A 22,163-nucleotide genomic window follows, 5' to 3' on the forward strand; every position below is an offset into this window, starting at 1 on the left:
GGTTGGGCAAACTCCCATGCACCCTCAAGTATCCTCGAGAGGATAAAGAGCTGGTCCAGTGTTCCATGACCAGAAGAAAAACCGCATTGTTTCTCCTGTGTCCAAGGTTGGACTAACGGATGGATTCTCCTTTCCAGTACCCTGGCATAGACTTTCACAGGTCGGTTGAGGAGTGTGACCCCCCTATAGTTGGAACACACCCTCGGTCCCCCTTCTTAAAGATAGCCACCACCCCGGTCTGCCAATCCAGAGGTACCACCCCTGATCTCCACACAGTATTGTAGAGGCATGTCAACCAAACCAGCCCTACAACATCCAGAGCCTTCAGGAACTCAGGGCAGACCTCATCCACCCCTGGTGCTCTGCCACGAAGGAGTTGTTTAACTGCCTCACTGACCTCACCCCTAGAGATAGGTGAGCCGTCCCCCTTGTCCCCAGACTCTGCTATCTCCACGGAAGACATTCCAGTGGGATTAAGGAGGTCCTTGAAGTATTCCTCCCACAGCCCAACAATGTTTTCATTTGAAGTCAGCGGCTTCAGCAAACAAAGTGCGGAACATGGTGCACTCAATGCCCCCACTCTCCCTCAGAATGCTGTTGAAGCTCTGTTGGAGATGTGCGTTGAAGATCTCGTGGACTGGGGCCTCTGCCAGGCATTCCCAGCACACCCTCACTAAACGTTTAGGTGCACCAGGTCTGTCCAGCATCCTCCCCCACCATCCGATCCAACTCACCACCACCCAATGCAACTCACCACCAGGTGGCGAACAGTTGACAGCTCAGCCCTTCTCTTTACCTGAGTGTCCAGAACATATGGCCACAGGTCTGGTGATACAATTACAAAATCAATCATCGACCTGCAGCCCGAGGGTGTCCTGGTGCCACATGCACTTATGGACACTGTTATGTTCGAACATGGCGTTTGTTATGGACAAATTGTGGTTGGGACAGAACAAAACACTGCTCGGGTCCAGATCCGGGAGGCCATTCCTCCGGGTCTCACTGTTGTTGCCCACATTAGTGTTAAAGTCTCCCAGTAGGACAACAGAGTCACCCGGTGGAGGTGACTCCGCTCCTGGCCGCCATCCAGCACACATTGCACCTGTTCCCTATGGTGCCTTCTGCGGGTGGTGAGCTTGTAGGAGGATGGTCCCATGTCCCTTTTCGGGTCTGCGCCCAGCCGTGCCCCATGGACTAAGGCCCGGCCACACAAACCCCTCCACCATGATAATGTAGTGATTTGCGGAGGGGCAGAAAAAGACCTCTTTGACAGATATGATTTAAACCGTGATAAAACTGTGCCTTTAAGACCAACAATGTGTTCAAGTCTTGATAAAAGAATGTTTTGATCAACTGTGTCAAAAGCAGCAGTTAAATCTAAAAGGACTAAAACAGCAGAACAACCTCAGTCAACAGTTTAAAAGAAGATCATTTAAAACTCTTAAAAGTGCCTTCTCAGTACTGTGACGAGATTTAAAACCACACTGGAACTCACAAATGCCATGAGAGTCAAAAAAGGGCTGAAGTTGCTTAAAAACAACCTTTTCCAAAATGTTGGACATATAAAAGAGTTTAGATATTGGCCTGTAGTTAGAAAGAACATTTGGATCAAGACTTTACTTTTTAATAATGTGTTGCACAACAGCATTTTTGAAAGCAGTGGGTACACAACCCGATGACAAGGAAGCATTTAATAATAGTAAAATAGTAGGCCCAAAATTCTAGACAAGTATGAAATTACTGTTTTAGACTCATTTGGACAGCCAAATCTCATTTCTGCTTGTCTTCTCTTGCAAATATCTCTGGAAATGAGTTTGAGCTATGGAAAGCCTTCAAAAATTTGAAACGTAATACACTGGCTTCACATCCAATAATAATCAGATCTTAAATGACGGACTACTTCCTTTAAAACATAAAAAGTCACAAAGAAGGCGGGCAGGAAGATGAATGGACTAGAGTAATGATGATTGTGACGGGAGCATAGTCTTTGGCCTGCTGCAGAGGAGGGGTGACGCAGTGAGCTCACAGGGCTGCGCGGAGGCGGGAAGGAACAGGTGCACAGAACTGTTTTGATGAGGAGAGACCTTTGTTATGTCTTGCAGTGAGAAGGAGCAGGAGATGGAACGGGAGTGATGGAGTGGCTGTGTCCGGGGCAGGAGCCAGAAACCGCAGGGGAAAAATCACAATTGTAAATAAAGCACTATTGAACTGACAAATGCAGAAGTGTCCGTCTGTGGGTCGTGTGTCACAATGATACTATTGAGACTGACAGCTTGAAAAAGTGGTAGTGGTGTAAAGAAGAGAAAAGCAACCTATCACTCAGGAAATCAGAATCAGATTATTTTATTAACCCCTAAGCAAATTATATGGTTACAGTTGCTCCAAGACCATAATAACAGTAACAGACTGATGTTTTTGTGGTGGTGTTTTTAACTCAGTTCAGTTCATTATCTGTGTGTACCCCGAAGTATTTATAGTCCTCCAAAATGTCCACATCAACCCCCTGAATTGAAACAGGGGTCACACATTTCCTGGTCCTCCTAAAGTCCACAATCAAGTCTTTGTTATTTGTCACACTGATTCTGCTCACACCATGTGACAAAGGAGTTGACCACAGCCCAGTACTCCATCTCAGCACCCTCACTGATGTATCCAACCACTGCAGAGTCATCACAGAGCTACATCTGTGCAGTAGCTCTATGGTGCAGAGGGTGAAGAGGAAGGGGGAGAGGACGGTCCCTTGTGGTTCCCCTGTGTTGCTGATCACCTTGTAAGACACACAATATTGAAGATGCACATATTGTGGTCTTCCTGTCAGGTAATCAACAATCTGGGACATGAGAGACATATCCACCTGCCACACTGTCAGCTTATCATCCAGAAGGGTTGGCCTGATGGTACTGAATGACTGGAAGGCTGGGGACTCCAAACTTTCGTTTGGCCCATAGGCTCAAACGACAGTCAGGACCTGTTCCTCAACCCAGGGTGTGAGAGACCAAGCAGCAAAGGCATAGAGGACACAGGAAAAAATGTCTTCAAAATGGGTTTTCTTTATTTTAACCCTGATTCTGGAGTACCCAGAATGGGTGGAGTGCCCATTCTGGGTCAGGGATGAGTTCCTGACCCAAGTAGAGGGGTCTTTTTCATGAGTGATGGGAGAGGAGAACGAGATGCATTGGTGCTGCGTCTGCAGTGAAGCTGATTGTAAAAGTGAAACTCTCGATTTATCTCGGTGATCATATATGTAGCCAAAGGTTAAAAATCAATGAATTGTGACTGCTCGCTTACTGGTGTGGACCACAACTTGAAACATTTAAAATGCTCACAGCACCAGGACCTTTGCAGTTTCACTACAAACAGTAAACTGCCTTGACGAATCATGATACAAATATTTCAGCAAAGCCAGGCAACCCACCAGTGGAGCCATATACCAAGAGTATGCCAATACTGGTATCCTGCAATTGTGTTTTCTACTTTCATGTCAACCAAAAGTATATATGTACTAATACTGTAGCCAGAAGAACACAATGAACAGTTTCATACAGTTTTATGACTTTCAAGGTTTTTAAAGTATTGCCTCTCTGTTTGAAAATCCCACATATTACATATGTGGGATTTTACATACATACAACAAACTGTTGATTTTCTGAAGCTCCAAACTTTGCATGATCATCTCATAAAATAAGGTCTACTATATGACCCTGATGTCCTTCCTAGACCCCCAACTATTCACTGTGTTGTCTCCTCCTGAAAGGAAGGTAAACACAAAACACAATTTATATTAGAACAAGTGAAAATGTTAAGCCACATCTTTATTTCATTATGTACCCCCCAAAAAAAATTAGGAAAAAAAAATAAAAATTTAAATAAACCAATCTATAAACAAATCTAAATTTCTGCTTGGCTAACTGATATTAATGTTGCAGTTCTGGAATGCAGTGCCTTCTCCTTAAATTACCCTGGATACACACTGACACCATATCCTGGTCCTGATCATGATACCACACCTTTGAGGTATACTGTTGTGATTCCTGAAACAGGTTTATAAAACCTTCTTTCATCACTAGCAAACAAAATATTTACATAAAATAGGTTTAAAGATGCAAAGGATCATAAGATGCATTTCACTTTGTAAATGTTCAGTTAAGAAAACCCATAATTAAAGTATGGTAAGACGAGGGGTTTCGAATCTGTGGCTCTGGAACCAAATGTGTCTCTTTTCCCCATCATGAGTAGTGAGAAATGGACAAAAGGAGCAGACCACTCAGACACACTCGAGTCACAGTGAAAAGTGTTATTTACAGTGAGAAAACTACACAATTCAAAAAGTGGGAGTGAGCAGACAGAGATTCTGGGACAATCCAGGGAGAGATGGTGTAAATCCTGATGAATGAAACCTTAGCTTGACATTCCTGACTTTTCCCCTCAAAGGAATCCCCCTTTCCAAACAAACAATTCCAAGAGATTCTTCGATAATCTTCGCTGTGGCCCTTTACTTCAACACTAAGCTATTTACAAACATCATGGCAGTGACAGGTTTCATATTGAAGTACCATCTAATAATAAACACACATAATAGAAAAAATAAACAATTACCTTAAAAACACATAAATTAATCATGCTAAATATTTATTCCATCTTTAAGTGCCAAAAAATATAACTAATTTGCATATGAATATTGCTCAAATGAATGAGTTATGAAATCTCACCAGTTTAAAAGTATTAACCAATTACATTTATCATGTGGAACACTGAATATGGAATGAACACAAATCAATTAATCAACTGATAAAACATAAAAATATAACTAATGACCACTATAAAAGTTTAATGAAAATAAAATGTGGGTTTACAGTGCACTGCTTTTACAAGTTTTTAAAACCTATGGCTATAGAGCTAAAACCAGGGCTGGACTGGCATACCTGGCATTTTACTGGTGAGCTGAAACTATTTTGGGTCCATGGGTCAATTAAAAAAAACACTGCACACAGGCTGTACAGGCACTGACAGCACCCCATTTGTTCATTTTAATTACTGACACTGTATTGCTCCCTCAAATCACTTAATGCCACCAATGCCACAGGATATTTCTAATTTTAGAGATGTTGCACAAATGGAAGAAAGCAGTCCTATATATTTGTTTAATATGTGCATTGAAGGACATATCCTAGTCAAAAATGACTCACAGTGTTACTGGAGGCCAAGGTAACGCCATATTTCTCTTCAAATAAGCCATTCCTCTGCAGATAATCAGTTAGCTGTTGTGCATCTACACTTTCAAGAATTTTTGAACAGTAAATGGACTGGTTCCTATACACCACTTTTTTACTCTAACTGAGCACTCAAAGCGCTTTATACAACTGCCTCATTCACACCAGCATCTTTTTCTGTGTAACGGCTTCTATCTAACATTCACACACATTCATACACAGGTGGATGCATCGGAGAGCAACTTGGGGTTAGTATCTTGCCCAGGGTATTTGGCATGGACACTGGAGCAGACGGGGATCGAACAAACAAACAAGCGAGATATGTTGATCGTATTTAAGACTGAAGCATTAATTAATGGCAAGGCTTCTTTGAGCAGTCTTGTAAGAATGGGGTCTGAAAGACATGTTGCTGGTTTGGAGGAAGTAATTACTGACATTAACTCAGAAAGATCAATTGGAGAAAAAGACTCTAAATCAGCATAGTGTCTTGATGCATGCTCAAACATCCAGATAAGGAAATCCCAAAAAGTTGATTCTGTTCATTTGGACGTAGCGTTTTCAGTGGGAGAAACGTTTCGTCCCTAATCCAAGTGACTTCTTCAGTCTCAGCTGACTGCAGGTTATCCCAGCCTTACTTGGTTGATCCAACTACCTTCATCCAAAATGTTTGGGAGTGGGGGAATCAACCACTGATCTCAGCACAGTTATAGTCAGAGACAGAATACCAGGGCGGTGGCTGCGATAAAGGCAATAAGGCTCGATGTAGACGGGTGTAATGGTATACAACATACAAAGAATAACAATAGTTTTGTTGTCTGTAATATTTATGCTCCTTGTGAAACTCCTGAAAATGAGGAGGAATATCTTAGTAGGCTGGCTCTTATTCCTCTTGCTGGTAAAAGTCTTGATATGTAGAACCAAGCAGGATAAATACTACATTTTCCTTCGTTTAAACGTTAAGACAATGTTCTCGTAGTCCAGAAAAAGCTGAAATGCCTTGGTTATTTTATTACTGATTAAATAACTGATGATGATGATGATAGATGACAATGTTGTAAGCAAGTTTAGCTTCTGTTCAGTTTCACTATACTGCCCCTGTGGTCATCTTAAATATAGCATGCAGAAGTTGCATTTCACATACAATGATGCAATGAGAATCCTCATTGCATCTACCTAGAGGAGGGAGTGCCAGTCAGATGTTTGTAATTGTAGGTGTTTGTACTTTTAAAGTACTTTTGAAGAAGTTAATGTTCACTTTTGTAGAATATTTGGATGCTTCTGCTAACGATATAATTTCAGCACTCACAAATCCTACTAGTTGTTCCAATCATTTATCCAGTCTGAGGAAGCGCTGGTTTAAGTGTTTATGTGTAAACTGATTTCTTATAATTGTGCTGTTTGTAACATTAGATCTGTGTTCATTGCAGATTATATTTATAATATGGTTTAATGTTTAAACATATTTTTATATTTTCATTTTGGTTTTGCAAATTGTGCTTTGTGTAATCATGGTCTTTTATTAAAGCTTTCATTAATTCATTCATAGTTGTTTATTATTACTGAAGATTATATTTTTGTTATTTGTGGAGATAAAAGGTCAGATAAGGGTTTCTCATTCAGAAAGATTTAGTTATAATCAAATATGTTTACAGTTTGATTACAAATGCATCAAAAGGATCATGACTGTTGCCGACAACAACTGGAAAACTGAGTCATTGTCCATCCCGAACAACAGGGGGCGAAACTGTGCGACCCGATCTCGTCAGCTGTAACCCGGAAGCAGTAACATAAAGCTCTCCAGCTGGAGGGGAGATGTGGATTTAATAAGATCTGATTTATGAGGAAAATGAAGCTCAAAGCTTGTCTTCAGAGGCTGACAGCTGCTCCGATCGCAGGTACAACACATCCAGGTGATGGGAGCCAGGAAGACTTAATAAATCTGCCTTTAAATCAATTTTTTTCTGCTCAAGTGACGTAAAGAAACCGACTAATTCCTGCAGATTCCCTTTCTTTGTACTTTTACATTTTTTTTGTTGATGCAAGTGTTTGTTCTCTGATATGAAAACACATGGGGCGCCTGTAAATACAAAGTTAATGTAATGTTGGGCATTTTGTGAATTTTGGCGCTAAATCTCCATGGTGACAGGTCATTTAGATGAGAGGAAATCAGAAATGGCGGCAGCAGAAAGACTGAGTTTAAATAACAACAGGCTGATGGTAGACCCAGAAATCATTGATATCCGTTTATATGTGGATCCAGCCACATGATTTGGAACAACCCGCTGAACTTAACCTGCACGAAAATAGAAAAGAGTAAATCTTGACTCTTTAGGCGCTAATGTCTCATTATTACAGAAGCATATTTTCTTTGAGAAACATTCTAACGTGTTTTTGAATCACAGTTTAAAATGTTTAATATGAACAAATGCGACATTTTTATCAAAGTCCGAAAGATTTCGAAAGCGCTCGTTTTAATCAGTTTGTAAACAGCAGTTACGGAAAGTTTTGTAACCCGCACGGACTTTGAATCTCCCGCAATCGTGTAGGGGTCACGTGAGCACTTCTCTGGACCTGATTGATCGGACTGTTTAAAGGGACTCATTGAGCTGCGTTCCCATTGGCCAGCAGTTCGAGCGCCAAGATTCCAATAAAAGGGCAAGCTGCAGCAGAAACCCTTCACTGTCTCCGTCTGTCCGCTGCTACTAGCTTTAGCTTTCTGCTCCTTTTAGCTTCTTAGTTTTCTTTTCTTTGTGTCCGTTTGCACCCGAGAAGTCACGATGCTGTCCGCGCGTTCCACGCTTTCTGTGAAGAACGAGCAGACCCTCAGCGGGCAGCTGGACAAAATGTCTCTGGACAAAGAGAACACGGTGAGGCTGCTTCAGCTTCCCGCTCACAGAGGCCGCCGATTCTCTGTCGTCACCGATCAATCACAGGTATCGATAAAGAGCCCGTTTGTGTGCTGACGGTCTGTGTCTCCTTTCAGCCCCCGGGCCTGAACAGCAGCCGCATCCTGGCGTCCAAAACCGCGCGGAGGATCTTCGACGCTGCTGCGGTAAGTGAGAGAAAAGCCGCAGGAAGCTTCGCGCTTTTAGCGGATTCCGCATATGAGTGGACCGAGTCGGTGCTGAGCTCACTGACCACAGCTCCGTGTGTGTTACTGCGCAGATGTGGCGCCTAAACTGTGGCCGTGGCGCCAACAGTGAGCGGCAGGGTTGCGGTCGATTCGGGGTTCTAGTTCATTAGGAACAGCTGCTGTGGTGTTCAGGCTTCATGCTGTTTCTGTTATTTTGTCCACCACCTTCAGTTCAGTGAACGATAAAGGCAGCAAGTCTGCACAAACTTTCACTTTTCATTGTTTTTGCTCCAAAATCATTGAATCAACTGATCAATAATCCTGAGCAATGGTCTTTGTCTTCAGCCCAAAGTGAAAAAGAGCAGCAGCTCGCAGGAGGAGGAGCCTCTGCTGAAGGAGAACCCTCGCCGCTTCGTCATCTTCCCCATCAAATACCATGACATCTGGCAGATGTACAAGAAGGCAGAGGCATCCTTTTGGACAGCGGAGGAGGTGGGTGGAGCTGCTGTAATGGGGCGGGGCCTGATGCTGGCCACAGTGATGCTGACGTGCTCTCTCTGTGCAGGTGGATCTGTCCAAGGACCTGCAGCACTGGGAGGCCCTGAAGGACGAAGAGCGCTACTTCATCTCCCACGTGTTGGCCTTCTTCGCCGCCAGTGACGGCATCGTCAACGAGAACCTGGTAAGCTGCCGCGCCCGCTCTCACAGATCGTTCGGAGGTCACGGACGGCTGTAACGCTCTTGTTGTCGCTCTTTGACCACCAGGTGGAGCGCTTCATGCAGGAAGTGCAGGTGACGGAAGCCCGGTGTTTCTACGGTTTCCAGATCGCCATGGAGAACATCCACTCAGAGATGTACAGCCTGCTGATCGACACGTACATCAAGGACCCCAAAGAGAGGTACGCAGGTGGCGGGGCCAAAACCTGTTCTCTACTGGCTTAACTGGCCTGAACTGATCTAACTGGTGAGTGACTGTGTGTTCCTGCCCTCAGAGAGTACCTGTTTAACGCCATCGAGACCCTGCCGTGCGTGAAGAAGAAGGCCGACTGGGCGCTCAACTGGATCGGCAACAAGAACGCCACCTATGGTAAATAAGCCGCCGCTCATTAGGCCACCTGGCACAATGGCTCCGCCTCCTGCAGCTTCATTGATTATTGTCTGTTTATTGATCTGAAGGAGAGCGCGTGGTGGCCTTTGCCGCCGTGGAGGGGATCTTCTTCTCGGGCTCGTTCGCCGCCATCTTCTGGCTGAAGAAAAGAGGCCTGATGCCCGGCCTGACCTTCTCCAACGAGCTCATCAGCAGAGACGAGGTGAGGCGCCGTGTTGGTGTCGGATCGCAGGTATTGATCCAGTGATGATGTCATTCTTAACGTACGTGTGTGTGTGTGTGTGTGTGTGTGCGTGCTGCGTTCAGGGTCTGCACTGTGACTTTGCCTGTCTGATGTTCAAACACCTGCTGAACAAACCGCCCAAGGAAACTGTCATCAGCATCATCAAGAACGCCGTGGAGATCGAGCAGGTCGGTCCCAGCTTCACCTGCAGCTGCTCTGCTGGGCCCACTGGTTCATGGTGGCTTTGCTGGTTCAGGATGGCTTTAATGGGTTTACTGGTTTGTTTACAGGAGTTCCTGACTGACGCTCTGCCCGTGAAGCTCATCGGGATGAACTGCGACATGATGAAGCAGTACATCGAGTTCGTGGCCGACAGACTGCTGCTGGAGCTCGGCTTCTCCAAGGTAACGCCCCACACAGGTCATGTGATCATGTGACTGACCTAAAGGCAGAAAAACAGCGTCACGAAACATCTCATCTGAGCGACAAGCTAAACTTTTTAAAAATGCATATATATATTTATCAGTTCCCACACAAAGACGCATCTTAGGAACTCATTGACCTCAGAGAGCAACATAATGAAAGGGATGATGGTGTTGAGTGATGATGAAGTGCGCAGGGGTACGGACCTCAGCCGGTGATGGGGCTGAGTGCTGCTGCAGACTCTGATCAGAGGACGAGTGGTTCTCTGACGGGCAGCGGCAGCGCGACACAGACGCCTGTCTGAACTCGCCCATGGGTGGGGTCAGGTGACCTCGGGGTTGGAGCAGTGGGCAGAGCTGACTGACATGGTGTTTCTGTGTGCAGATCTACCGGGTGGAGAACCCTTTTGACTTCATGGAGAACATCTCCCTGGAGGGAAAGACCAACTTCTTTGAGAAGCGGGTGGGCGAGTACCAGAGGATGGGCGTGATGGCGGCGCCCACGGACAACACCTTCAGGTTGGACGCCGATTTCTGATGCTGGAGCGTCCCTGCCATCACACTACCTCCGTCCCGGTGCATGCTGGGACAGACTCTTGGACTTTAAGGGTCAAATGATGATCTCAAACTTTATTTACAGACTTGCGAGTCTGCGAGCCACAGCATTAGACCTGATCAGATCTAAAGCTGCGGCTCAGTGCTGTGTAAATATGTCAGGGTTTTTAAATGTGTACAGTTTACTTTTTTTCTTTTTTTGTAGTGTGTGTGTGTTTTTTGTTTTTTTTAAATACTGAGCTTTAATAAATGACTCGGTGAACAGGAACCAGCTCTGGTCTTTTTCTTCTGACATTAAAATTATTCAGTTCAACTTAAAGGTTTTAAAATCTGGTTCCTCATGTGTCATCTGATTTAACTAAGAAAACTTAGTCAGATGTTGAGTTCACAGAGAAAACTAATCTGAACTCAACATCTGACCCAGGGTCACGGCTGGGCGGTGATCTAGTCCCCGTGGTGACGCCAGCACCACTTCACTTATATCATCAGCAGCTGCTTTTAGAACAAAACAGCTGGACAGATGTGAGCAATGACAGACTTTTATTTTGAAAACACTCGACAAGACAGATGGGGTTTTTTTAGTAAAAGAGGAAATAAAGTTAGAATCTGTTAAATGGTTACGGAGGAGGCGTCAGTGATTTTATTTTTTTCTATGGTTTGGTGTTCATGATGGCGAGGAGGTGCTCAGAGGACCCTCACGGCGAGCAGCATCACATCTCCTTTCACCTCCACCTGGTTGATGGCGCTCAGCTCCTTCATGCGGTGTTTGTAATCGAGCTGGTGCTGCCCATTCATGGCAACTCTGAAGTGCTGCGAGTCGCAGCGGATGATCATCTGCGGGGAGATGACAGCAGGTTTAACCAAAAAAAAAAAAATCACATGTAGATGTTAGGGCAGGGGTCAAAGGTCACCTCAAAGTATTGCCCCGCAGTAAAGGGGAAGGAGGCGAGCACTGTCTCCTCATGACCCCAGCAGTCGGACAGAAAGGAGTTCCTGACAAAGACGCGCTTCTTCAAGCGAGGGTTCAGGTGGAGAGCGATGTCGGACCCAGTCGCTGGCCGCAGGTTCACGCAGAAACTGCAACAGGAAGTGATGTCATTAATGAGCCATGAAAGGCTAAACCGAAACTCTGAACTGCTTCATGTTTACTTTCTCTGCAGGTTTATGAAAGAAGGTCTGTGATGATCAAGTGACGGTCACATGACTCAGGTTTAAATTTATATTTAAATAAAACCTGTAAACTCTGAAAATGTTTCAGTGACTTTAATCCAAACATTATTTATTTAAACTTGAACTTCAGTTTAAGCTGATCAGTTTCTACTGGCTCCAGACTTCAGGTTTACTACGAAGTTCTTCACAGTCAGGTTTTCATTGTGTTAGTCGGCACAACAAAACCTAAACCCCACAAACATAATGTCTATTGTGAGGGCGGTTATTAACTGTGACTCTGGCCCTCTGCTTCAGGCTCTGAGCAGCTTGTGGAGTCGGCTTGTAAATCAGAGCCTGTATTCACAAAGCTGTGACTAATTTATTATGAATTTAAGAATATAAAACTTTATGATGTCATTAACAAGAACAAAATTTTCACTTAAGTTAATTTAAGTTCTGATCGATGCCTCACTGATTGTCACTTTGATCAGATTCTGTACTGGACTCCTACAGCTGTTTATTATCCTTACCTCTCTGCGTTCTGATTGGTTTCTCCTTTGATGATGATGCTGCGTCCAGCGCTCAGCCCATTAACCAGCTGACCTCTGAACGGGATACTCTGCAGGAAACAGGAAGTCACAAACAGGAAGTCAGACGCACAAAAACATTTCCCTTTTTTTTGGGAAAAAATTTAGATCTGTGTCTTCAAGTTAGAGGATCATATTTTGGGTGTCAAATAAGATCAGTGATCTCACTGATTAATGTAAGATCAATTGGTGAAATATGATAAATCATTTTCTTTAACTCTGATTTCTTTACCAAAATATGATTTCAGGCCAACCATGTGGTCTGATATAATATGACTGATATAAAAAACAGATTTTAATTGATCGTATTTATATCAAGTAAAAGAAGCTAAAAGTTGCTTAAAAATAATTCATTCAAATTTCTTTGTATTAAACTGTTGTTACTGTAGGAAATAAATTCATCATCAATCAATGATTTGATCAGGAAAACTCACCAAATCACCTGATGAGGAGAACACCGGCTGAAAGCATGAAAAAAAATCTGATTAAAATCTGATCGACTGATCCATAACTTTAGCCAATCAGAACACATCCCAGCAAATGGAGCATGGAGGAATCAATCATTTAACCAACGCTGATCAAAAACCAGACGCAGTTTTTCCAGAAAGGTCCGCGTTTCGTTACCCTGTGATGACTCGTGTCCTGTGCTATAAAGATACCCACGTTATCTTTCTGTTATAATCCACTTACACTAACAGTGAGGGTCAGAGGTCACACCAAGCTGGTTATCAACTGGGTAAGTAACTCAGGATTTGACCTGTGCAGTCACATGAAAGGGGCGGGGCTTTCATATTTGGAGGCATTTCACGGATCATGTGACTTTTATTCCACAGAAAACAATCCCTATGAGTGCCAGCCATCCAGAGATGTTATCAGGCAGTGATTTCAAATCTGAATTCCAGTCAAATATTTGCGTCAAGTACGCTGCTGTTTATTTCTAAGGTGACGGCTGCATGGAAACACCAAAGCTTCCTGTCCCATAGCTTGATACATGAGATGAGAAATCCCTTCAGTTTCTCAGTTTTCTGATTGAACAGGAAGTGTTGGTGTTAAAACATGCTGGGAAAAAAAGAAAAAAAAGTGGCGCTCCCAGCTGATTTTAAACTGAAGCTCTGAACTCCCAACCTGCAGACTCGCTGCTGTTTAATCTTTGCTCCCAAACAGCTACAAATAAAATCTGAATTCAAGCACAGGATAGGTCTGTGTACAAATCTGATATCAGTACAGAGATGATTTAATCTCTAATCTGGTTTGAATAAATTAGTATGGCAATTTAACCCGCTTTAACCCAGGATTAACCTTGAAGTTACCTGGATAGGACAACATCCTGCTTCACAGTACAGGCCTCTGAGAGGACTCGCATTTCCATGGAAACAAACATTCCAGTGTTTTAATTGAGCAGTCGTTACTGGGATGCTTTTAGAGGGAAGCTTTTTATCAAGGCGGTGTGCTGCTGCCCTTTCAATTCATTTACACCCCTCCTTAAAGCCCCATTACAGCCGCTGCACAGGTCACTCAACTCGCTGATGACAACATCACCACAGCGCCGTAGCATTTCAAGTCTGTATGATTTGTGAATCTCTAAGCGGTAAAAACCAACACGACTGGAAATGTGTCTCCAAACCAGCAGCAACACAAACAGTGGGGCTCTGAAAAATGTGTGTGAGCACCTGAAATTACATCAAAGCAACGGTGGATATGATGTCACTTTGATCCAATAGTGCTGTTCAGCTGATTTTTATTATCTTTTTTTTTATTAGTCTTTTAATAGTTTTAAATATGTACATTTTTGTAATAAAGTAACTGTTTGTAAAAAGCATAGACTCTTCAGTTTCATGTCTGTAATCTGAACATCTGTGACATCTTGCTGAATCACCGTATTCCATCATTTAAGCCAGAGAAGGCTGGAAGTGAGCGACTTGCACTAGACAGTTTAGCCCAGGGGTCGGCAACCTGCGGCTCTTTAGTCCTTATAGTGCGGCTCCGCGTAGTTTGGGAAAATAAATTAGAAGTATTTAGCTGAAGTGTATTTTATTTATGTTAGTTCTTTTTAACTTGTAGTTCTAAATTGGAAGATTATTGTAATATTGAAATATAAAAATAAAATTATATTCTATTATTTTTTCATCGCTCAAAATAAGCGTCACACTAGCGGAAGCCGGTATACCCGCCGAAACGCCGTGCATTTATCGAGACTTTCAACCCCAGGTAGGCCAATTATGGATCTTCGGATCCACATTATGTCAGCAGCTGTTCTCCACCGTGAGCTATGTTAAAAACAAACACTCACGCCTCACAGATGACAGCTTACAGTCCTGCGTAAAGATGAAAGTGACTTCGTACAGCCCCGATTTGCAGACGCTGTGTGCAGAGGTTCAGGAGTAGAAATCACGTTGTAAACATATCACGGCAGACCCGACGATGTTTCCATGAACACGCTTTTCAGCATGTTTTTATTGACCACTTTTCACACACGGTTGCTGTACGCATACAGCTGGCTGTAGCTTTTCAGCTCACAGCCCGACATATACCAACAACAACACAACAGCATGGATAGCACAGACGTTAAGGCGGCGAGGCGTGATTGCGGGTGCCGCTCAGGCGCGTCCGCCTTCCCTGCAGCAGCACTGCAGACCACGCCCCGCCACACACATTAACCAGGTAAAATACATATTTAGGCAAAATTTTGCAAATATCTATTTTTCATTTTTCAGCAGCATAGTGCTTTTTTCCAATTACTTTTTTTAAAAGTCAGGTCAAGGCTCCAAAATCCCAAAGGCGATATAAGGGTGGCGGCTCTCAGCAGTTTTTGTTTGCTACATGGATCATTTTAGTTCAGTTGGGTGTCTTTCCTTGTTTTATATTTCTTTAAGAGTTCAAAATGTGTTAATTACATAAATGAAATGTAATTTTCTCTGTAGCACTTCATGGATTTCATAAGCAACACACCTTAGTAGTTCACACAAAGCATAAAGGTAAAAAACAATATATACAGTGTTATCTTCATTTTAGATGTCAAAAACTATTTGCGGCTCCCAGTGTTTTCTTTTACGTGGAAACTGGGTCCAAATGGCTCTTTGGGTCTTAAAGGTTGCTGACCCCTGGTCTAGCCAATGACATACTGCTGCTGTCACAGTTGCTAGGTGACAGCAGATGTGTTGTAGAGAAATAGAGATGATCTTCATTTCTGTACAATTCATCTGATCTGAACTGAGACTTTTGATCATTCTGAGGCTGAGCAACCACAGCTGTGTATAAACAGACTGTTGGGCTTGTTTAGTCTTAAACAAGTTTTCTGAGAATCTACAAAAATTTCAGTGTCCCAAAAGTTTTTACCCATCATGGTTACAGCCTCCTGAAATGAAGAGGATGGATGATCAGTTGTTTCACTGACTTATCTACACGAGGAGTTTGTAGAGGGAACAGCAGCTGTGGCAGTTTGTCCTGAAACAACAATGGTAATCTGCGCATTTAAATATTTTAAATTTTGACTTTATTCTCAAAAATGATCAATATTTTATTTTCTTAATGAAGACAATACTGGTGTTGCTAGTTTAATTAAAAACCCTGCAGTCCAGTAGCGGGATGTCATCTCTTTGTGAGACAGAATTGGATTGATTCATGGGATATGTAATTTATGCTAAGTGTACACTTTGAGGTCCAGTGTTGCATCTGTTAAATCCTCGCAGGCTGCATCAAGTTGATTTCAAGGCCTGCAGCGAAATGTGATGTGGAGGGTCAAAGGTTAAGGATTTTCCTTTTAAAATCGAGGAGGATGTAAGGAAGGGTAAAACCCATCTGTGTTCTAGATGAAACTCAAAGGCTGGCACTTCGGTGTTCGTACGTTATAAACATGCGAGTCAGACATGATGATAATATTCGTCTCTTCTTTGTCCTAGTGGCTGACAGCAGTTTTATGTGAAGGTAACTTTAAGAACTAGCAGGTCCCTCAAAGCACTCGTGGAGATTGAGCAGTTATACATTTTATTCCAAAATAAATAAAAACATTTTCCAGAAGTTCTTCAGTGTTAATCACTCAGCAAACCACATTTTTACAACAATGTTCACTGAGATGATTTACTGCTTTTTCTCACATCAGGGGTCAAACTGAAGCCTGGCAGTCGCCCATCAATCATTTATTGGAACCACGAGACTGATTTTCCACCAAACCTCCACAGTCTCTAAGGAGAGGACAGTGACGTCATGACCGAGGACCACAGCGTGGTTTACATAACAACAGTTTAGAAAAAAAACAAACACGCTTTTTAGTTTAAAGTGGTTTTAAGTATATTTCTACGAGAATTCAGTTGACATCACTGTGACTTGAAGCTCTGATTTTATCTTCCGGTCTGTAGTCTTTGGGCTCATCCTTAAACACGTGGTCCGCTTGACGTCATAAGCGGAAATAAACAAACGAAGTAGTCAGAAATAGCTGCGGAGACGCTATTCTGCGCCAAAATGTCGATTTCCAACCCGAGACAGGTGTTCCACAACCCGGTAAGATGTCCTATGGTTTCGTATTGATCTGTATCATCAGTTTTTATCCTCACCTTCAAGGATAAATCGATTATTGATCGACGATTCTTCTCTGAAGGGACCAGTTAGCATTTTAGCTCACCTAACAGCCTAAAACAATGAATATCTTATGTTAAATATTCTTTTAAAAATATCTGAAGTGTTTTGAATACACTGACAAACAACAGGAAGAGTTCGGCTTCAATATAATTTCCTAAAAACTTTATTTATAGACGTTTTGAAGCAAACCTTTAGCACCGCCGCCCTGCGGAACACAGGGCTGGCTTGAGACAAGTTTCAGTCACATGAGATGCTGTGTGGGTTCAGTGTGTTTTTGTTTTGTTTTTTGTTTTTTTCAGGCTGAATTAGAGACCAGGTCTTTAAAGTATGATTTAAGTATGTTTGGGTTTAGATGTGTGTGATCAAATCCGATTTTTTTTTTTATCCGGTTGTTCACACTACAAATAAAATGTGACAGGAAACGTGCTCTAGTGTGAACCGTTCACGGCCCTCAAAGCAGCCCGTCACACACAACCCGCTCTGTTTAGACTCGGACCAAATAGTATTGTTTGACTGATGGCCCTTAATACGTTTCCCAATTTTGCTTTAATTTATAAAGTTATTTTGTTATTTACATATGGCCTAATAATTATCCTTATTGCTGTTTTTGAGAGGAGTGGCGCTTCAAAGGATAGTTGCAGATTTCTGTCAGAATCTGCAGATTATACAGTACAAATAACTCACGTTTCTCCAACGTGTCTTCTCAACAGTTTCACTAACATCTACACTGGACGGCCAGGAAGCGTTCACGATGTCTTCTCGGGCGCTTCTCCAGCGCTGATAATTGGCGTCTGTCTCGTGTCAGTGACGTAAAAGACGGATTTAATGCGACATGACCATTCAAGCAGCAGTCACTTTCTAAAACATCAGATATGTATCGGATTCAGTACCACATATGAAAGCGGCCTAGATCGGATTTGAAAATATCGGATTTGCGCTGTTCAAACTGTCATACCATGACCGGATATGGGTCGCATAGGGTCAGAAAAGTCGGATTTGATGCCTGCAGTGTGAACATACCCTAAGTGAAAACAGGAGGATTTCTGTGATTCTCCTGTTACATTCTAATTTTAGATTCTAATCTGATCAGCTGCTGACGGAGGTTTGAGCTCTGGTTCATTCACACCGATCTAGTCCTTCCTCTCAGGTGTTTCCAGGTGTTCTCTGTGGTCACCTGACCCTCCTCATGTTTGTGGTTTTCTGTCCACAGTCGATTCCCTTTGCTGGGACAATCCTGGGTGGGTTCCTGCCGGGTGAGATGGTTCTGATCCAGGGCTCTGTGCCGTCTGGTGCTGACAGGTGAGGATGCCGATCTTCATCATCAATCAGATATATTTTGAAAAAGAAACATCAGAGTCGGAATGCAGTTTCTTAAAGTGGGATCTTCTCTCTCTCCGCGCTGTCTTGCAGGTTCCAGGTGGACTTCACCTGCGGCAGCAGTGTGAAGCCGCGGGCCGACGTAGCATTCCATTTCAACCCGAGGATCAAAAAGTCATGCATCGTGTGCAACACGCTGACGAAGGAGTGCTGGGGCCGCGAGCAGATCCACTACGAGATGCCCTTCAGGCTCGAGGTCGACTTTGAGCTCATCATCCTCATCCTCAAAGACCAGTTCAAGGTGAGAGACGAGCTGACCAATCAGGTGTCAGAGAAGAGTCAGCACGGCAGAACTTTAGTTTACCTGTTCGTAGCGGGTCAAACTGGTGTCCAGCGATGTGTTGTTTTCCGTGCTTGTTCAGGTGGCGGTGAACGGCGCCCACCTGCTGGAGTACAAACACAGAGTGGAGCTGGAGCGTGTTGACACCATCAGCATCTCAGGAAAAGTCAAAGTTCAGGCTGTGGGCATCCTTTCCCCAAGCTCAGTAAGTGTCTCTTTAACCCATGGCAACCTGCAGCTTTACCTTCAGAGGGTTAACCTGTTTGTTTGTTTGTTTGTTTCAGAGCCCCACCTCTCCCGCTGGCAGTCTGACCAATCAGGACACAGAGATGAGCATGAGAACAGATGCACAAACTCAGGTTGAGTCCATTTTACCAGACGTGAAGATGATGCTGGAAAAGTTTCAAATATAAAACTTTAGGCTTGAAATATAATCACCAAACATTCTTATAATAAAAATCAGCTGAACAGCACTATTGGATCAAAGTGACATCATATCCACCGTTGCTTTGATGTAATTTCAGGTGCTCACACACATTTTTCAGAGCCCCACTGTTTGTGTTGCTGCTGGTTTGGAGACACGTTTCCAGTCGTGTTGGTTTTTACCGCTTAGAGATTCACAAATCATACAGACTTGAAATGCTACGGCGCTGTGGTGATGTTGTCATCAGCGAGTTGAGTGACCTGTGCAGCGGCTGTAATGGGGCTTTAAGGAGGGGTGTAAATGAATTGAAAGGGCAGCAGCACACCGCCTTGATAAAAAGCTTCCCTCTAAAAGCATCCCAGTAACGACTGCTCAATTAAAACACTGGAATGTTTGTTTCCATGGAAATGCGAGTCCTCTCAGAGGCCTGTACTGTGAAGCGGGATGTTGTCCTATCCAGGTAACTTCAAGGTTATCTCCAAAAGTTGAATCTGTTCATCTGGACGTAGCTTTCCTGGATGATTGAGAATGCATCAAGACGAAACTTCAAGGTTAATCCTGGGTTAAAGCGGGTTAAATTGCCATACTAACTTATTCAAACCAGATTAGAGATTAAATCATCTCTGTACTGATATCAGATTTGTACACAGACCTATCCTGTGCTTGAATTCAGATTTTATTTGTAGCTGTTTGGGAGCAAAGATTAAACAGCAGCGAGTCTGCAGGTTGGGAGAAGGTTATGTTCAGAGCTTCAGTTTAAAATCAGCTGGGAGCGCCACTTTTTTTTCTTTTTTTCCCAGCATGTTTTAACACCAACACTTCCTGTTCAGTCAGAAAACTGAGAAACTGAAGGGATTTCTCATCTCATGTATCAAGCTATGGGACAGGAAGCTTTGGTGTTTCCATGCAGCCGTCACCTTAGAAATAAACAGCAGCGTACTTGACGCAAATATTTGACTGGAATTCAAACCATATTTTGTTGCTCTGTGTACCATATCAGCAAATATTGATCAGTTGTCTTTATATCTGTGTTGCATTTCACTTGTATAGTTTTACGTTCGCTATAGATTTGAAATCACTGTCTGATAACATCTCTGGATGGCTGGCACTCATAGGGATTGTTTTCTGTGGAAAAAAAGTCACATGATCCGTGAAATGCCTCCAAGTATGAAAGCCCCGCCCCTTTCATGTGACTGCACAGGTCAAATCCTGAGTTACTTACCCAGTTGATAACCAGCTTGGTGTGACCTCTGACCCTCACTGTTAGTGTAAGTGGATTATAACAGAAAGATAACGTGGGTATCTTTATAGCACAGGACACGAGTCATCACAGGGTAACGAAACGCGGACCTTTCTGGAAAAACTGCGTCTGGTTTTTGATCAGCGTTGGTTAAATGATTGATTCCTCCATGCTCCATTTGCTGGGATGTGTTCTGATTGGCTAAAGTTATGGATCAGTCGATCAGATTTTAATCAGATTTTTTTTCATGCTTTCAGCCGGTGTTCTCCTCATCAGGTGATTTGGTGAGTTTTCCTGATCAAATCATTGATTGATGATGAATTTATTTCCTACAGTAACAACAGTTTAATACAAAGAAATTTGAATGAATTATTTTTAAGCAACTTTTAGCTTCTTTTACTTGATATAAATACGATCAATTAAAATCTGTTTTTTATATCAGTCATATTATATCAGACCACATGGTTGGCCTGAAATCATATTTTGGTAAAGAAATCAGAGTTAAAGAAAATGATTTATCATATTTCACCAATTGATCTTACATTAATCAGTGAGATCACTGATCTTATTTGACACCCAAAATATGATCCTCTAACTTGAAGACACAGATCTAAATTTTTTCCCAAAAAAAAGGGAAATGTTTTTGTGCGTCTGACTTCCTGTTTGTGACTTCCTGTTTCCTGCAGAGTATCCCGTTCAGAGGTCAGCTGGTTAATGGGCTGAGCGTTGGACGCAGCATCATCATCAAAGGAGAAACCAATCAGAACGCAGAGAGGTAAGGATAATAAACAGCTGTAGGAGTCCAGTACAGAATCTGATCAAAGTGACAATCAGTGAGGCATCGATCAGAACTTAAATTAACTTAAGTGAAAATTTTGTTCTTGTTAATGACATCATAAAGTTTTATATTCTTAAATTCATAATAAATTAGTCACAGCTTTGTGAATACAGGCTCTGATTTACAAGCCGACTCCACAAGCTGCTCAGAGCCTGAAGCAGAGGGCCAGAGTCACAGTTAATAACCGCCCTCACAATAGACATTATGTTTGTGGGGTTTAGGTTTTGTTGTGCCGACTAACACAATGAAAACCTGACTGTGATGAACTTCGTAGTAAACCTGAAGTCTGGAGCCAGTAGAAACTGATCAGCTTAAACTGAAGTTCAAGTTTAAATAAATAATGTTTGGATTAAAGTCACTGAAACATTTTCAGAGTTTACAGGTTTTATTTAAATATAAATTTAAACCTGAGTCATGTGACCGTCACTTGATCATCACAGACCTTCTTTCATAAACCTGCAGAGAAAGTAAACATGAAGCAGTTCAGAGTTTCGGTTTAGCCTTTCATGGCTCATTAATGACATCACTTCCTGTTGCAGTTTCTGCGTGAACCTGCGGCCAGCGACTGGGTCCGACATCGCTCTCCACCTGAACCCTCGCTTGAAGAAGCGCGTCTTTGTCAGGAACTCCTTTCTGTCCGACTGCTGGGGTCATGAGGAGACAGTGCTCGCCTCCTTCCCCTTTACTGCAGGGCAATACTTTGAGGTGACCTTTGACCCCTGCCCTAACATCTACATGTGATTTTTTTTTTTTGGTTAAACCTGCTGTCATCTCCCCACAGATGATCATCCGCTGCGACTCGCAGCACTTCAGAGTTGCCATGAATGGGCAGCACCAGCTCGATTACAAACACCGCATGAAGGAGCTGAGCGCCATCAACCAGGTGGAGGTGAAAGGAGATGTGACGCTGCTCGCCGTGAGGGTCCTCTGAGCACCTCCTCGCCATCATGAACACCAAGCCATAGAAAAAAATAAAATCACTGACGCCTCCTCCGTAACCATTTAACAGATTCTAACTTTATTTCCTTTTACTAAAAAAACCCATCTGTCTTGTCGAGTGTTTTCAAAATAAAAGTCTGTCATTGCTCACATCTGTCCAGCT

At 43.0% G+C, this 22,163-nt stretch overlaps 2 protein-coding genes, 2 long non-coding RNA genes and 1 other non-coding gene across 7 annotated transcripts; 4 read left to right on the plus strand and 1 right to left on the minus strand.

The window, feature by feature from the left end:
• The first annotated feature begins 7,016 nt into the window (after nucleotides 1–7,016).
• LOC100698853 (ribonucleoside-diphosphate reductase subunit M2) lies at nucleotides 7,017–10,745 on the plus strand. Of its 3 annotated transcripts, none has more exons than XM_019345646.2 (10): nucleotides 7,017–7,105; nucleotides 8,194–8,262; nucleotides 8,629–8,775; nucleotides 8,849–8,965; nucleotides 9,049–9,182; nucleotides 9,276–9,370; nucleotides 9,460–9,593; nucleotides 9,698–9,802; nucleotides 9,905–10,018; nucleotides 10,422–10,745. In XM_019345646.2, exons 3-10 carry the CDS (start codon nucleotides 8,734–8,736, stop codon nucleotides 10,572–10,574), a joined length of 894 nt encoding a protein of 297 aa, XP_019201191.1. In that variant the 5' UTR covers nucleotides 7,017–7,105; nucleotides 8,194–8,262; nucleotides 8,629–8,733; the 3' UTR covers nucleotides 10,575–10,745. The 3 variants fall into 3 exon arrangements, with proteins under 3 accessions (XP_019201191.1, XP_025754886.1, XP_003446680.1); XM_025899101.1 differs by having other exon boundaries at nucleotides 7,102–7,120; XM_003446632.5 differs by lacking the exon at nucleotides 7,017–7,105 and adding an exon at nucleotides 7,806–8,077.
• Nucleotides 10,212–10,346, plus strand: LOC112842562 (small nucleolar RNA SNORD94). Its single transcript, XR_003214373.1, has one exon. It is a non-coding gene; the product is annotated as a small nucleolar RNA SNORD94 (small nucleolar RNA).
• A 369-nt stretch (nucleotides 10,746–11,114) lies between the features above and the next one.
• Nucleotides 11,115–13,793, minus strand: LOC102075721 (galectin-8; the record flags this gene model as incomplete). The annotated part of the gene is made up of 5 exons (XR_266256.4): nucleotides 11,115–11,425; nucleotides 11,503–11,668; nucleotides 12,271–12,359; nucleotides 12,762–12,788; nucleotides 13,638–13,793. It is a non-coding gene; the product is annotated as a galectin-8 (long non-coding RNA).
• A 2,724-nt stretch (nucleotides 13,794–16,517) lies between these two features.
• Nucleotides 16,518–22,152, plus strand: lgals8a (galectin 8a). Its single transcript, XM_003446634.3, has 9 exons — nucleotides 16,518–16,824; nucleotides 18,113–18,201; nucleotides 18,313–18,520; nucleotides 18,642–18,764; nucleotides 18,844–18,918; nucleotides 20,481–20,507; nucleotides 20,910–20,998; nucleotides 21,601–21,766; nucleotides 21,843–22,152. Exons 1-9 carry the CDS (start codon nucleotides 16,786–16,788, stop codon nucleotides 21,990–21,992), a joined length of 966 nt encoding a protein of 321 aa, XP_003446682.2. The 5' UTR covers nucleotides 16,518–16,785; the 3' UTR covers nucleotides 21,993–22,152.
• On the plus strand, nucleotides 18,925–19,927 carry LOC112842466 (uncharacterized). The gene is made up of 2 exons (XR_003214237.1): nucleotides 18,925–19,454; nucleotides 19,535–19,927. It is a non-coding gene; the product is annotated as an uncharacterized LOC112842466 (long non-coding RNA).
• Nucleotides 22,153–22,163: the final 11 nt, after the last annotated feature.

The sequence above is a fragment of the Oreochromis niloticus genome, linkage group LG15, assembly GCF_001858045.2.
Source record: "Oreochromis niloticus isolate F11D_XX linkage group LG15, O_niloticus_UMD_NMBU, whole genome shotgun sequence".
Lineage (NCBI taxonomy): Eukaryota > Metazoa > Chordata > Actinopteri > Cichliformes > Cichlidae > Oreochromis > Oreochromis niloticus.

What these genes read in the sequence shown, in the direction of transcription:
- lgals8a (XM_003446634.3), top strand. Translation starts at nt 16,786, where the DNA reads ATGTCGATTTCCAACCCGAGACAGGTGTTCCACAACCCG. An exon ending in GACAGGTGTTCCACAACCCG is followed by an intron (nt 16,825 to 18,112) that starts GTAAGATGTCCT and finishes TTCTGTCCACAG; the next exon opens with TCGATTCCCTTTGCTGGGAC. An exon ending in ACCAATCAGAACGCAGAGAG is followed by an intron (nt 20,999 to 21,600) that starts GTAAGGATAATA and finishes TTCCTGTTGCAG; the next exon opens with TTTCTGCGTGAACCTGCGGC.
- LOC100698853 (XM_003446632.5), top strand. Translation starts at nt 7,988, where the DNA reads ATGCTGTCCGCGCGTTCCACGCTTTCTGTGAAGAACGAGCAGACCCTC. An exon ending in CTCTGGACAAAGAGAACACG is followed by an intron (nt 8,078 to 8,193) that starts GTGAGGCTGCTT and finishes GTCTCCTTTCAG; the next exon opens with CCCCCGGGCCTGAACAGCAG. An exon ending in ATCAAGGACCCCAAAGAGAG is followed by an intron (nt 9,183 to 9,275) that starts GTACGCAGGTGG and finishes TCCTGCCCTCAG; the next exon opens with AGAGTACCTGTTTAACGCCA.